Here is an 11,502-nt window from a genome sequence, read left to right on the forward strand (position 1 = left end):
AAAAAAAAAAAAAAAAAAAAAAAAAGAAGAGACAGAGCGAAAAAGAGCTCAAAAGGACAGAGGGGTGAGAAAGGCAGAAGGGAGGGCAATGAGAAAAAGGATGAGGAAAAAAGAGGCTGGTGAGAAGGAGAAAAGACAGGGACAGCGAGAAACAGGCCCAGGGAAGAGGGAGGAAGAGGGAACAGAACCCAGAAGGGAGCGAGAAGCAGACAAACGAAAAAGGACGCGGGAAGTCAGAGCGAGAACGAGAAACAGAGGCAGAGAGGAAGGAGGAGTGACCGAGTGTGGGAGAGAAAAGGGAGGGAGGCCCTGGGGAGAGGGGGGGGCAGGTAGGGAGGAATGGAGGCCTGAGAGCGGCTCAGCTGCAGCTGGGGCTGTGGTGCGGGCTCCCCAGGGGCAGGTGGCCTGGCCTGAAGTCCAAGGTCGAGGCCCCCTTCCCTCCCCAGCACCCTCCTCCGCGTTCCTCGCCCCGCCTCCTTCCTCCTCCCTCAGTTGCCCCACCCAGCTCCCGCTGAAACCAGCTGTTCCCTGTGTCCCTCCAGAGAGGAGGGATACCCTGTGGGGGGCTGGGCAGAGGGAGAGGCGCCCCCTCCCAGGCACACACGTTGGGGATAAAGCCCTTCCTTCACTCTGGGGCCTCCCTTAGGCCCATCTGGGTGTGTTTTTAGTAGGGACGGGGGAGGGTGAAGTAGAGACCCAGAGAGAGAGAGATGGGTAGAGAGATGGAGGGTGAGACACCGTGACAGAGATGCCACAGAGAGACCCAGAGACAGACAGAGACAGGGGAGATGCAGAGACAAGGAGACAGGGAAGAGATAGAAAGATAGAGACCAAAGCACAGTCACACAGAGGCACAAGCAGAACCGGATCCCAAGAGACCCAGGGAGCCTTGGGGTGGGGTGTCCAGCCCAGCTCTGCCCTGCCATGCGACCTGCACCAGAGCCTTCCTCTCTGCCTCAGCCCCCCCAAGTCTTGCCTGAGGTTATCCAAGGGGAATGCCACTGGCCTCTCAATCCTGTGGCAGCAGAGATGCCCTCCTCCCAGGCCCCAGGCCCCAGGCCCCTACTCACTCGCCGATGCAATGGGCAGCTGTGAGCACCCACTGGGGATGCACCAGGATGCCCCCACACTGGAAAGTGCTGAAATGGTACAGAGCCGCCTGCCAGGGCTGGCAACACTCCCAGCCTCCCACAATCCGGGACTGAATCGGGGGCGCAGCACCTGCAGAGGCGGTGCTGGGTCAGGGAGGGCAGGGTTGGCAGGAGAGACCAGGGACAAGGCTAGGAGAGGGAGCTGGGGCTGTGGGTCTGAAGGGACATTGCAGGTAGAGGACCAGGGCTGGAGGTCTGGGGACATGGGCAAGGGGTGTTGGGAAGGGCTGGGACTCTGGACTGTTCCCTGGGCTTTTGGAGTGCTGGCTGGCCCTGGTGGGGAGATTTCATGCTCTGACAGTAGAGCAGCCTCCAGGGATCAGGGTAGGAGACATGAGACATGAGGTAGGAGTCTGGAGCCGACACTGCATCTGGGTGTCAGGTCATTTGGGGTCTGGGGCTGGGGGATGGGAGGTGGTGGGTTAGAAGAGTGGAAAGGGATTCTGGAAACCAGGGATCAAGGCGCCAAGGGTGAGACAGGATCAGAGGCTCACTAAGGAAGAATCTGGAGGGCTAAGGGGCTCCCAGGCTAGGGAAACAGGATCTGGTTTGGGCTTTGGGGGTTCAGGAGAGGATGCAGCTTTAGTGAACCGGGTCTGAGAGGTCAAGAAGAGCATCTGGACTGATGAATTTGGGGGTGACTTGGGGTCCCTACACTGGGGTTGGAAGGGGCCAGCTTGGCTGGGACAGTTAGATTTCAGGGCTTCCTGGTTAATGGGTAAAATAAAGGGCTATGGTTAAGGGTAGGGGTGGGCTTCCGAGAGGTTTTGGGGTCCTTCCTGTGAACTGGGAATGGCAATCTGAGGGGAGGTTGGGGCCCTGAGAGCAGAGTTGGGGTCAGGACTGGGACGGGGCTCAGGAGGAGGGAGGCGTGAGTGGCCGTCCTTCTCGGACAGGGTGAAGGATGGATCTTTGTTTCTCAAGGGGATGGGGTTCATGGTCTGAGGGTACTGGAGGAATGTGGGGCCCTCAATCCCAGGAAGAGGATGAGAGAAGTGGTCAAAACAGGCGCCGAGCAGGTGTGGGAATGCAATGCAGGACCCGCTCGATGTGAGGTTGTAGAATCACATACTGGTGGACCTGGGGGAGGCCAGGGCGGAAGGGCTGGCTGAGAAGGCATTCAGGATCCTTGGGGTGGGGTTCCAGAAAACCAGAGCTGTGCAGGAACAGTTCAGGTGGAGAAGGGCTGGGGACTGGGGCGGGATGGAAATTCCCCAAGGAAAGGAGCATGTGGTGGGAGGGTGTACGTGTTTTTCCTGGGAGAGCTGGGGGTGCTGGGTGGGAAGGGACATTTGCAGACTCCCCTATACCAGATGGGGGATCCCACATGCCAGTTTGGGAAGCAGGGTTGTCGGGTGAAATTTGGGGGACCCTGGAAGGATTGGGGAGACCAGATGTCAGGGTCTGGAAGACACAGTTGAGAGCGGACAGCTGGATGGAAAAAGTCACTGGAGTGTGGTGGGATTTGTAGACTCAGGAGCCAAATAGGTGGCCGCAGGGAACCTAAGGGGCAGGAGGGGATGATTGGGGTCCTGTGGGGTTGGGGAAGCCCATGGGAGAGTTGGGGTCCTCCAGAGAGAGACAGAGATGGCCCAGAATCTGCCCCTTTGGTAAGCGGTGGGACAGGGCGTTGGTTAGGGAAGAGAAGAAAGTACTGAGGCTTCCTGGGAGGAGCAGGGATCTGGTGTGGGAGTGAGGACTGTGACAACATGGAGGAGCTGGGGTGGAAGTTTAGGGTGGGGCCATGCAAGATAGATAAGAGCTGGGGCACCCCGGAACAGGATAGACTGTGGGCCAGAGGGACGAGGCTGGGCTGTTGGAGGGGAAGGGCTTATTCAGCGGGGTGAGGGCAGCAAGAGAATCAGGGCCCGTTCCCCCTCCCACATCCCCCCACTGTCTCACCAGTCCCCCCCAGGGACAGGGCGAGGCACAGAACCAGGAACCACATGGTGACAGAGGTGTCCAGGGGCCGGCAGGTGGAGGAGCTGGGGAACCTCCCTGTGGAGCCTTTTAAAAGCTCTTATCCCCTCAGAGCCCCACCCCTGCCCTGCTGGCTCCCAGATGTTGGCCAAGGCCCTTCCCCTGTTGCCTGGGGGCTGAACAATCGCCTCCCCACCTCCCCCCTCCCAGTCCCCAGAGCTGTGGACGCGGAGGGAGAGCCAGCACCTGCTCTGCAGGCCCTAGATCACGCTGGACGCATTCCTGGGGTTGAAGCCAAATGGGGCAGGGCCTGTGGCTCTAGGGCTTTGCTCTGGGGAACAGCCAGTGAGGCAAGGGGGGACTGAGGGGAAGCAGAAACAGGAGGGCGGAGGAATCAGTGACCCCTGGTACAAAGCCCCATATACCTAAGTCCCAATTAAGGCCCTGCACCCCAAGACCTGGTGCCCTCAAATATCAGCAGTTAGGGCTTTGATTCCCTGCACCGCTCAAAGCCAAGATACTAGCATCTCAGCTGCCAGTTCCCCCTGAAATATAAGCCTTGGCCTTCAGAATGCCCTGGTTCTTGCACTTCCAGACCCAGGACCTAGGTCCCCAAAGCTACTATTCCTTTTATAATAAAATGTTGGGGTACACATCACCACATTCCTAGTGCCTCCAGATCCAGGCTTGTGAAGTTTCAGGGGTCTCCCAGGGTAAGTTCTTTAGCATTACAAAATCCAGCGTCCCTCCCAAACAATGTTGGGGTCCCAGTGAGCCTCCCACTTCTTACTCCCAGTTATGGGTGCTCAACGTCCTGTCCTCCAAAGTCCTAGAGATCTGGACAACCTTCCCTCACAGGTCAAGATCAGGCTAACCACAGAGTCCAATGACCCCTCCCCCCTACCCCCAATCCACCAGTACAATATTTAGGTCTCATGGGCCAGGTTCATGTACTTCCAATGTTCAGCTACCTTGAACATCACATTTTGTAGTCTCTGAAGATATTAGGAACTAGATTCCTGCAGCCTCAATGGTAAACCCATAGGCTTCCAACATGTTGTCTTAGCTTTTTGGTAAAATCAAAGCAGCTCAGAGTTTCAGCCTCTGCTGTATATCAGGGACCTGGCTAAGAAAAGGACAGTATTTGCCTTTTCGCCATGGCTACCAGGAAGCCCAGAACCTAAATTTTTTTTTTTTTTTTTTTTTTTCTGAGATGGAGTCTTGCTCTATCACCAGGCTGGAGTGCAGTGGCGCAATCTCGGCTCACTGAAACTCCTGCCCTCTAAGTTCAAGCGATCCTCCCACGTCATCCTCCCAAGTAGCTAGGATTACAGTCGTGTGCCACCATGCCTGGCTAAATTTTTTTGTATTTTTAGTAGAGATGGGATTTCACCATGTTGGCCAGGCCGGTCTTGAACTCCTGACCTCAAGCGTTCAAGGCCCGCCTTGGCCTCCCAAAGTGCTAGGATTACAGGTGTGAGCCACCGTGCCCAGCTCAGAACTAAATCTTAAAGAAAAAGCCATTGTTGGTAACCTAGTGTCTGCTAGGTCCTGTAAGTGGGATCCAGAGATAGAGGGTATTTACTCAGTGCTAGACACTATTTTAATCAGTTCAGAGGAATCATCTCATTTAATCCTCAAAATAGCCCTTTGAAGTCAGCAATAAGATGGTCTCATTTTACAGATGGGGAAACCAAGGCCAAGGGAGACTGGGCCTCTTGTTCAAGATCACATGGGTGGTCATGTGTGTTGAATGAATGGAGCCCTGCTTCAAGCTGCTTCTCCTCACCTAGGGATCGGGGTGGTGGGTGAAAAGGAACACTGTACAGTGTCTCTGGGTTTCCCTTTGACCCCAGAAAAAAGTCACAGAAATTCCTACAGAGAAGCTTGGATCAGTGCTTTGTTATCTTGGCATTAAACAGGTGACCTTGAGCGCCAGCTGTGTCCTCAGGTGAGACAATCCTTGGCTAACATCTGGTGGGCCTTGGACAGGGTCTTGGGGGATGGCTCCATTCTGTTCCATGTCAGGTGGGGCTGCTGGCCAGCTGTGGAGGCCTCTGCTCAGTCAGGGGCACAGGTAATAGGCCAGAATAGTCAGTTCCTCTTCATGGTTTCCCTGATCCACTTCAAGTAGTGGCAGACTTTGGTATAGACACCAGGCTTGGTGGTGTTGTCACAAGGGACATCACCCCAGGACACAATGCCCTGCAGGACGCCTCCACAGACCAGGGGTCCCCCGGAGTCACCCTGTGGGGAAAAGATGGGGTCTCAGGTTGAGTGAAACCTCCTGGATTCACTGCATTCATCCTCATCCTAATCACCATTTGCAATCTCACCCCAAACCTAATCCATCCCCATCCCAGGGAATCCCAACCCAACTCAGTTGGGATTGTCCCAGTTTATCCCAAACGAAGCCAACCCAACCCCAACCCCAGTTCAACACAGCTCAATACAACTCACCCAACCTATGTCCAATCTCACCCCCATGCAACCCCAGTGCAACTGAACTAAGTTAAATCCAACCCAGCCCACATCCTCACCATTCAAAATCAAACCAAACCCATGCCCATCTCAAAATTCAATCTCAATCTTCATGTCTTCTGCATTCCAAATAAAATCTACCTCATCCCAATTCAATCCTAACATATTTCCCACCCAAAATCAAACCAAACCATTCCCATTCTCAGCCCCAACCCATGCCATCTCAAACCAACTATCACATTATCCACCTCAAACAACGCAATCCCCACCTATAACCCCAACTCCAACCTCACCCCTATTCTAACTTCTCTTCCTACTCCATCTCCAAGCCTAACCCTAGCATCTTCTCTGGCCCAAAGCAAAGAAAATACAACCCCATCCGGACTCCCACACCTGTCTCCATCCCTCTTTTTCCGCCTGAGGGCCCCTCTGGGCTCTGACCTCACAGGATTCTGCGCCTCTGCCCTCCGCGCCTGCACACACCATGGTGTTCGTCAGGCGCCCTGGGTAGCTCTTGTCACAAGACGTGTCCGAGATAATGCTGATGTTGGCACAATGCAACGTATCTGGGAGACTCACTGGGGAGGACAGTGGACTTGGAGCAGATCCATACATTCTGGCCCTTGTCCCCTCCGCCCAAGAGCCCTGGAGCATAGGATTCCTTGAGGCCTCGCATCCAGTTCCATCCTTTCACGCACCTTGTGACTGGGGGCTCCGGGTGGTCCCAGGCTCGATGTGGGACACCAGGCCCCAGCCAGACACCACACAGGCCTCCCCCGGGTGGGGGCAACGCGTGGGTAGCACCACGGGGCGCACCTGGGGGGTCAGGCGTGCGGGCTGGACTAGACGCAGCAACATGATGTCGTGGCGGTGGCTGCGCGCTTCGTAGCGCGGGTGTGGGATGACCCGAGACGCGGTCCGTAGTTGCTCTGGGCCATCGCGCTTGCGCAGGTTGTGCTCCCCCAGGCGCACTCTCATGAAGCTGTGCGGGCGAGTGGTTTTCCCGCCAGTGGTTATCCGCAAGTAGAGGACAGAAGGATCAAAGAGTGGGCAGCCCGAGGTCCCCCGACCCTTTAGGAATCTCGATATCCCATTACCTTTTCCCAAGACCCTGAAGCCAAAATGCTCCTCAAGGACCAACGAGTCTGAAGTCAGGCACACTCCTAGAACTCTATCCCCTCCAACTACTCCCAGCCCCCTGCTGGTCTCTCCCTGATTCCAGGATTCTCACATCCCTAGAACTGAGGCTCAAAAGCTGGAACGAGTCTTCTCCTTACCCCTTCAGAGATCTAAGGCTTTGAAACACACACTCCCCCTCTCACCCAGAGGCTTGACATCCAGCCTCCTCGTCTTTCAGAACCCAGGAGTTCTGGCGTCTGCCTCCGTCTTCCCCCAAACCTAGGAGCTCTTCCCCGCACCAGGCTCCCTCAGGACCCTGAGCCCTGCCTTCATACCGGGTTTGGCAGTGGGCCGCAGACAGCACCCAGTGTGGGGAGATGAGGGAAGCGCCACAGTTAAAGCGTCCACGCTCGTAGAGGGCCACTTGCCATGGCTGGGAGTGGGGTGTACACTCGTCACCTTCCAGCAACTTGTCACCATCCTGGGCTGCTAGGAGAAGGGGTAGAGGATGCCTGAGGACAGGGACCTTTGCATGGCCTCCTACACCTTCCTTGCACCCTACCCTAACTACTATATGCCTATGCCTTTCCCAACTTCTCAAGATACCTTGCTCTGTTTTTTGTTTTGTTTTGTTTTTAACGGAGTCTCACTCTTTTGCCCAGGCTGAAGTGCAGTGGCATGATCTCGGCTCACTGCAACTTCCGCCTCCTGGGTTCAAGTGATTCTCCCGCCTCAGCCTCCCGAGAGTAGCTGAGGTGCCCGCCACCACACCTGGCTAATTTTTGTATTTTTAGTAGAGACGAGGTCTCACCATGTCAGCCAGGGTGGTCTCAAACTTCTGACCTCAAATGCTCTGCCCGCCTCAGCATCCCAAAGCGCTGGGATTACAGGTGTGAGCCACCACATCCCGCCTTCCCTGTTGTTTATTTACAACCGCTGCCTGTTTTCTCCAAAACTCTAGGCCCCACCCCATTTGCTATAAGACTCAGGGAGAGACAGGAAGGGGAACAGACCAGAGGACAAGAAGTCCTCTGTAGTTGGGGGTGGAGACAGGGGCACTGGATACAGGTTCAGACAGTGGGTCACTTGAAACCAGTCATTCAAGGTCACCAAATTGTCACCGACATTAAACGGATGTGGCCACTCAGTATGTGTGACACAGCCTTGGCCCCAGAGTCTGGACATGTCAGCCAAATTCAGTGTGCAGTGTGAGTCCCAGATGTGGCCATACGAGGTCATGGACATGCATACGTGCACATCCAGCTTCCAAACTTAGGTACAGCTATGGATAGGACTGGAAGCTGAAATTCACTTGCAGGCACATGGGTTGCAGCTTCAAGAATCACGGCACAGGCTGGGCACGGTGGCTCATGCCTGTAATCCCAACACTTTGGGAGACCGAGGCAGGTGGATCGCCTGAGGTCAGGAGTTCGAGACCAGCCTGGCCAATATGGTGAAACCCCGTCTCTAATAAAAATACAAAAAATTAGCTGGCATGGTGGCGGGTGCCTGTTATCCCAGCTACTCTGGAGGCTGAGGCAGGAAAATCGCTTGAACCCGGGAGGCGGAGGTTGCAGTGAGCCGAGGTTGCTCCATTGCACTCCAGCCTGGGTGACAAGAGTGAAACTTCCTCTCAAAAAAAAAAAAAAAAAAAAGAAAAGAATCACAGCACAGATGTTCATATGTGTGTATGAATATGGATGGTTAAGACATGAATACACACACGCATGCACGAATACACACACACACACACGCATGCACAAACACACACACAGAACTGGATATGGTTTAGACCTAAATTCAATATATCTAGTGTGGGTCTTGGCATCCAGTGTCACAGACACTTGCATATAGGGTCTGGACAAAGAAGGGGTCCTTAAGCCTGGGTTCAAATGTACTAGCTGTGAAACTTTGAGTAAGTTATTTGACCTTTCTGTGCCTCTGTTTCCTCATCTGTAAAATGAGGATTGCTGTAAGGATGAGGTAGGAATGTGTATGTGTGTGTGTGCATGTGTGAATGTATGGTGAGTGATACCTGGCCCATTGTAGCTACTTAATAAATATTAGTTGTTTTTTACAAATGACACCTGGATTTAGTCATAGGGACACACATGTGAAAGTTTAGGTCCATCCTGAAGATGGCCAAAGTAAGTCAGACATCTGCACAGACCTACATATAATAAATAGTTAAGGTTGGCCAGGTGCGGTGGCTCACGCCTGTAATCTCAACACTTTGGGAGGCCAAGGCCGAGGTGGGTGGATCACCTGAGGTCAGGAGTTTGAGACCAGCTCGGCCAACATCATGGAAAACCCTGTCTCTACTAAAAAAAAAAAAAAAAAAAATACAAAAATTAGCTGGCTGTGGTGGTGCGTGCCTGTAATTCCAGCTACTCGGGAGGCGGAGACAGAATTGCTTGAACCTGGGAGGCGGAGGTTGCAGTGAGCCGAGATTGCACCACTGAACTCCAGCTTGGGCGACAGAGCAAGACTCTGTCTCCAAAAAAAAAAAAAAAAAAAAAAAAGTCAAGGTTAAAACCGTGATTCACCCACAAGCCGTTTTCTAGAGTTAGAGCTGCAGACATTAATCCAGAAGGCCAACTCTCATGTGGACTTGCTGTCTGGGGCAGCACCCAGACATGGGGCTGGGCATTCAAGGTCAAAGACATGCAGCCGCAGCCACAGGCAGCCAGGACAGGACAATATTTATCCATCTCTGGATCAGCCCCCAAGCCAGATCTGTGGCGTTCAAGGTCACTGATTGGGTTTCACATATGGGGATCTGGTTCATGCATGTGGAGAGGATGTGAACATACAGGGCCTTGTATACCCACTGTGCACGTGCATGTACACACACACACACACACACAGAATGGCATTATGCTTAAGGACATAATTAGAGACATTCAAGGTCACAGGACAGGACCCTCTCCACTGGTCAATGGAGTTGTGTCCCCTCAAGGTTGAAGCCATGCACACCCCCACCCACACAGGGGCAGGATTTGCACAGCCAAACCAAATGCCCACACTCTGCCCATCACAGACAGGAACTGGGCCAAAGGCCCCCGTGAGACCAGGGGAATGCGGATGTGGTAGACAAGGGGCTTAACAAAGGAAGGGTGAGGTCGTCCTCCGAAGGGCGGAGGGTATGGACTGAACAGCTGGGCACCGAGGCAGCACCTGACCAGTCCAAACCAGAGGAAGGTGGAGGCCCCAGCTGGGCGCAGCAGGCAGGCGGGAGACAGGTAGGTGAGTGCACAGAGACAGCCAGAGGGGAGGCTGGAGGGTGGGGGTCTGAGGGGCCCTCAGGAGTGAGGGTCATTTGTGGCAGAACGTTAATGAAAGTCTACCCCCCCTCAATTTCTCCAGAGGAGAGGCATCAGGTTACAATTAATTTCTTGGTGTGTGGCAGCTGAGTTCAGTCTGGAGTTTGCCTGCCACCCAGGGTGACCTTGATGTGGCCGTCCCTCTCTGAGCCACAGCCCCTTCCCTTGTCAAATGAGGTCGGTGGTGCCCACCACACATAGACGTTGTATGGAAGCTCTAAGCACCATGCCTGGCTTGCACACCTGAAGGGGCACTACCTGGGCCAGGCTTGTGCTCCTCTCTCACACACAACCACGTTTAATCCCCTCAAAGACCCTGTGAGAGACAGGGAGTGGCAGGCGTGGGACTCAAGCTGGAGTCTGTCTGTGCTCTTGGCCTCTCAGCGCTTGTCTATTACTTACTGTGTATATTACCTCTGTTATGCTATTGAGACCTCACCGTTATTGTCTCAAGCGGTGCTGTCTGATAGAGAAGACACTCGAAGCCCAGAGAGGTGAAGCAGTTCCCTCAAGGACACACAGCAAGGAAGCCGCTGCCCCAGGACTCAGCTCAGGTTTGTGTAACCCCAGGACCGTGTTCCTTGTCATGGGCAGGGAGAGGCCCCAGGCAGCCTAGCGACTCCAGAGCAGCAGCACCAGCCCCTGACGGTAAGGGCTTAGGGACATTGGTGCAGGTGGAGGTGGAGGGTGAAGGAAGGATCTTTAGTGGTCTCTGGGTGAGGTAGGGGCTGGCAGATCACTGGGCCCAGACATGCATGGGAAGGGGGCACCTGCTCCCACAGACCTGGCCCCCTCCTGGATCCACCTCACCTGAGGATGCCAGCAGGAAGGAGAGAGTGAGGAGAAGCCACATTGTGGAGGAGGGACCAGGGTTCCGCTGCAGTCTGGGGAGGGAGGGAGAGAATCCAGGTGAGGCAGGACCCTTCTGCCTCCACCAGGATTCCTCCAGACACAGACTTATCCCACCCACTGTTAATAAATTTCTTCGGACCACCGGTAACCCCTTCCTCCAACCCCACTCTGTGCTTCCTTCTTGGTCCCCCATCTCTGGAAGGTTTATTCTTCCTTAGCCACTGGGACAGACCCCATCCCCACTCCTCCACCTGTCAGCCCCCAGCACCATGCTACCAGCCCCTGGATCTCTCCCCATCACCAAGGACCCCTATTCCAACCTCTTTTTTTTTTTTTTGAGACGGAGTCTCACTCTGTCGCCCAGGCTGGAGTGCAGTGGCATGATGTCGGCTCACTGCAAGCTCCGCCTCCCAGGTTCATGCCATTCTCTTGCCTCGGCCTCCCGAGTAGCTGGGACTACAGGTGCCCAACACCGCGTCCGGCTAATTTTATTTATTTATTTATTTATTTATTTATTTATTTATTTATTTATTTAGTAGAGACGGGGTTTCACCATGTTAGCCAGGATGGTCTCAATCTCCCGACCTCGTGATCCACCCACCTTGGCCTCCCAAAGTGCTGGGATTACAGGCGTGAGCCACCATGCCTGGCCTATC

The 11,502-nt window shown here is 54.4% G+C and overlaps 2 protein-coding genes across 5 annotated transcripts in view; both read right to left on the bottom strand.

Annotated features, from left to right (window-relative positions):
* Nucleotides 1–3,132, bottom strand: part of LOC112612653 (kallikrein-1) — a 4,992-nt gene extending 1,860 nt beyond the window's left edge. Inside the window, exons 1-2 of one of the 2 annotated variants that reach the window (XM_025367435.1) lie at nucleotides 3,054–3,132; nucleotides 1,071–1,221 (exon numbers count right to left, since the gene is read on the bottom strand). In XM_025367435.1, the coding sequence (XP_025223220.1) occupies nucleotides 1,071–1,221; nucleotides 3,054–3,099 (197 nt within the window). In that variant the 5' untranslated portion in view covers nucleotides 3,100–3,132. Of the gene's footprint in view, nucleotides 1–1,070; nucleotides 1,222–2,231; nucleotides 2,308–3,053 lie in introns of both variants that reach the window. The other variant, XM_025367436.1, reaches the window with a different exon arrangement.
* A 1,524-nt stretch (nucleotides 3,133–4,656) lies between these two features.
* Nucleotides 4,657–10,872, bottom strand: KLK15 (kallikrein related peptidase 15). Of its 3 annotated transcripts, none has more exons than XM_025368362.1 (5): nucleotides 10,805–10,872; nucleotides 7,007–7,157; nucleotides 6,251–6,534; nucleotides 5,994–6,130; nucleotides 4,657–5,318 (listed from the first exon to the last, which is right to left on the bottom strand). In XM_025368362.1, the coding sequence occupies exons 1-5, from the start codon at nucleotides 10,845–10,847 to the stop codon at nucleotides 5,166–5,168; spliced, it is 768 nt and encodes a 255-aa protein (XP_025224147.1). In that variant the 5' UTR covers nucleotides 10,848–10,872; the 3' UTR covers nucleotides 4,657–5,165. The 3 variants fall into 3 exon arrangements, with proteins under 3 accessions (XP_025224147.1, XP_025224146.1, XP_025224148.1); XM_025368361.1 differs by having other exon boundaries at nucleotides 7,007–7,160; XM_025368363.1 differs by lacking the exon at nucleotides 5,994–6,130.
* Between the last annotated feature and the right edge of the window lie 630 nt (nucleotides 10,873–11,502).

Source organism: Theropithecus gelada, chromosome 19 (genome assembly GCF_003255815.1).
Source record: "Theropithecus gelada isolate Dixy chromosome 19, Tgel_1.0, whole genome shotgun sequence".
NCBI classification, from domain to species: domain Eukaryota; kingdom Metazoa; phylum Chordata; class Mammalia; order Primates; family Cercopithecidae; genus Theropithecus; species Theropithecus gelada.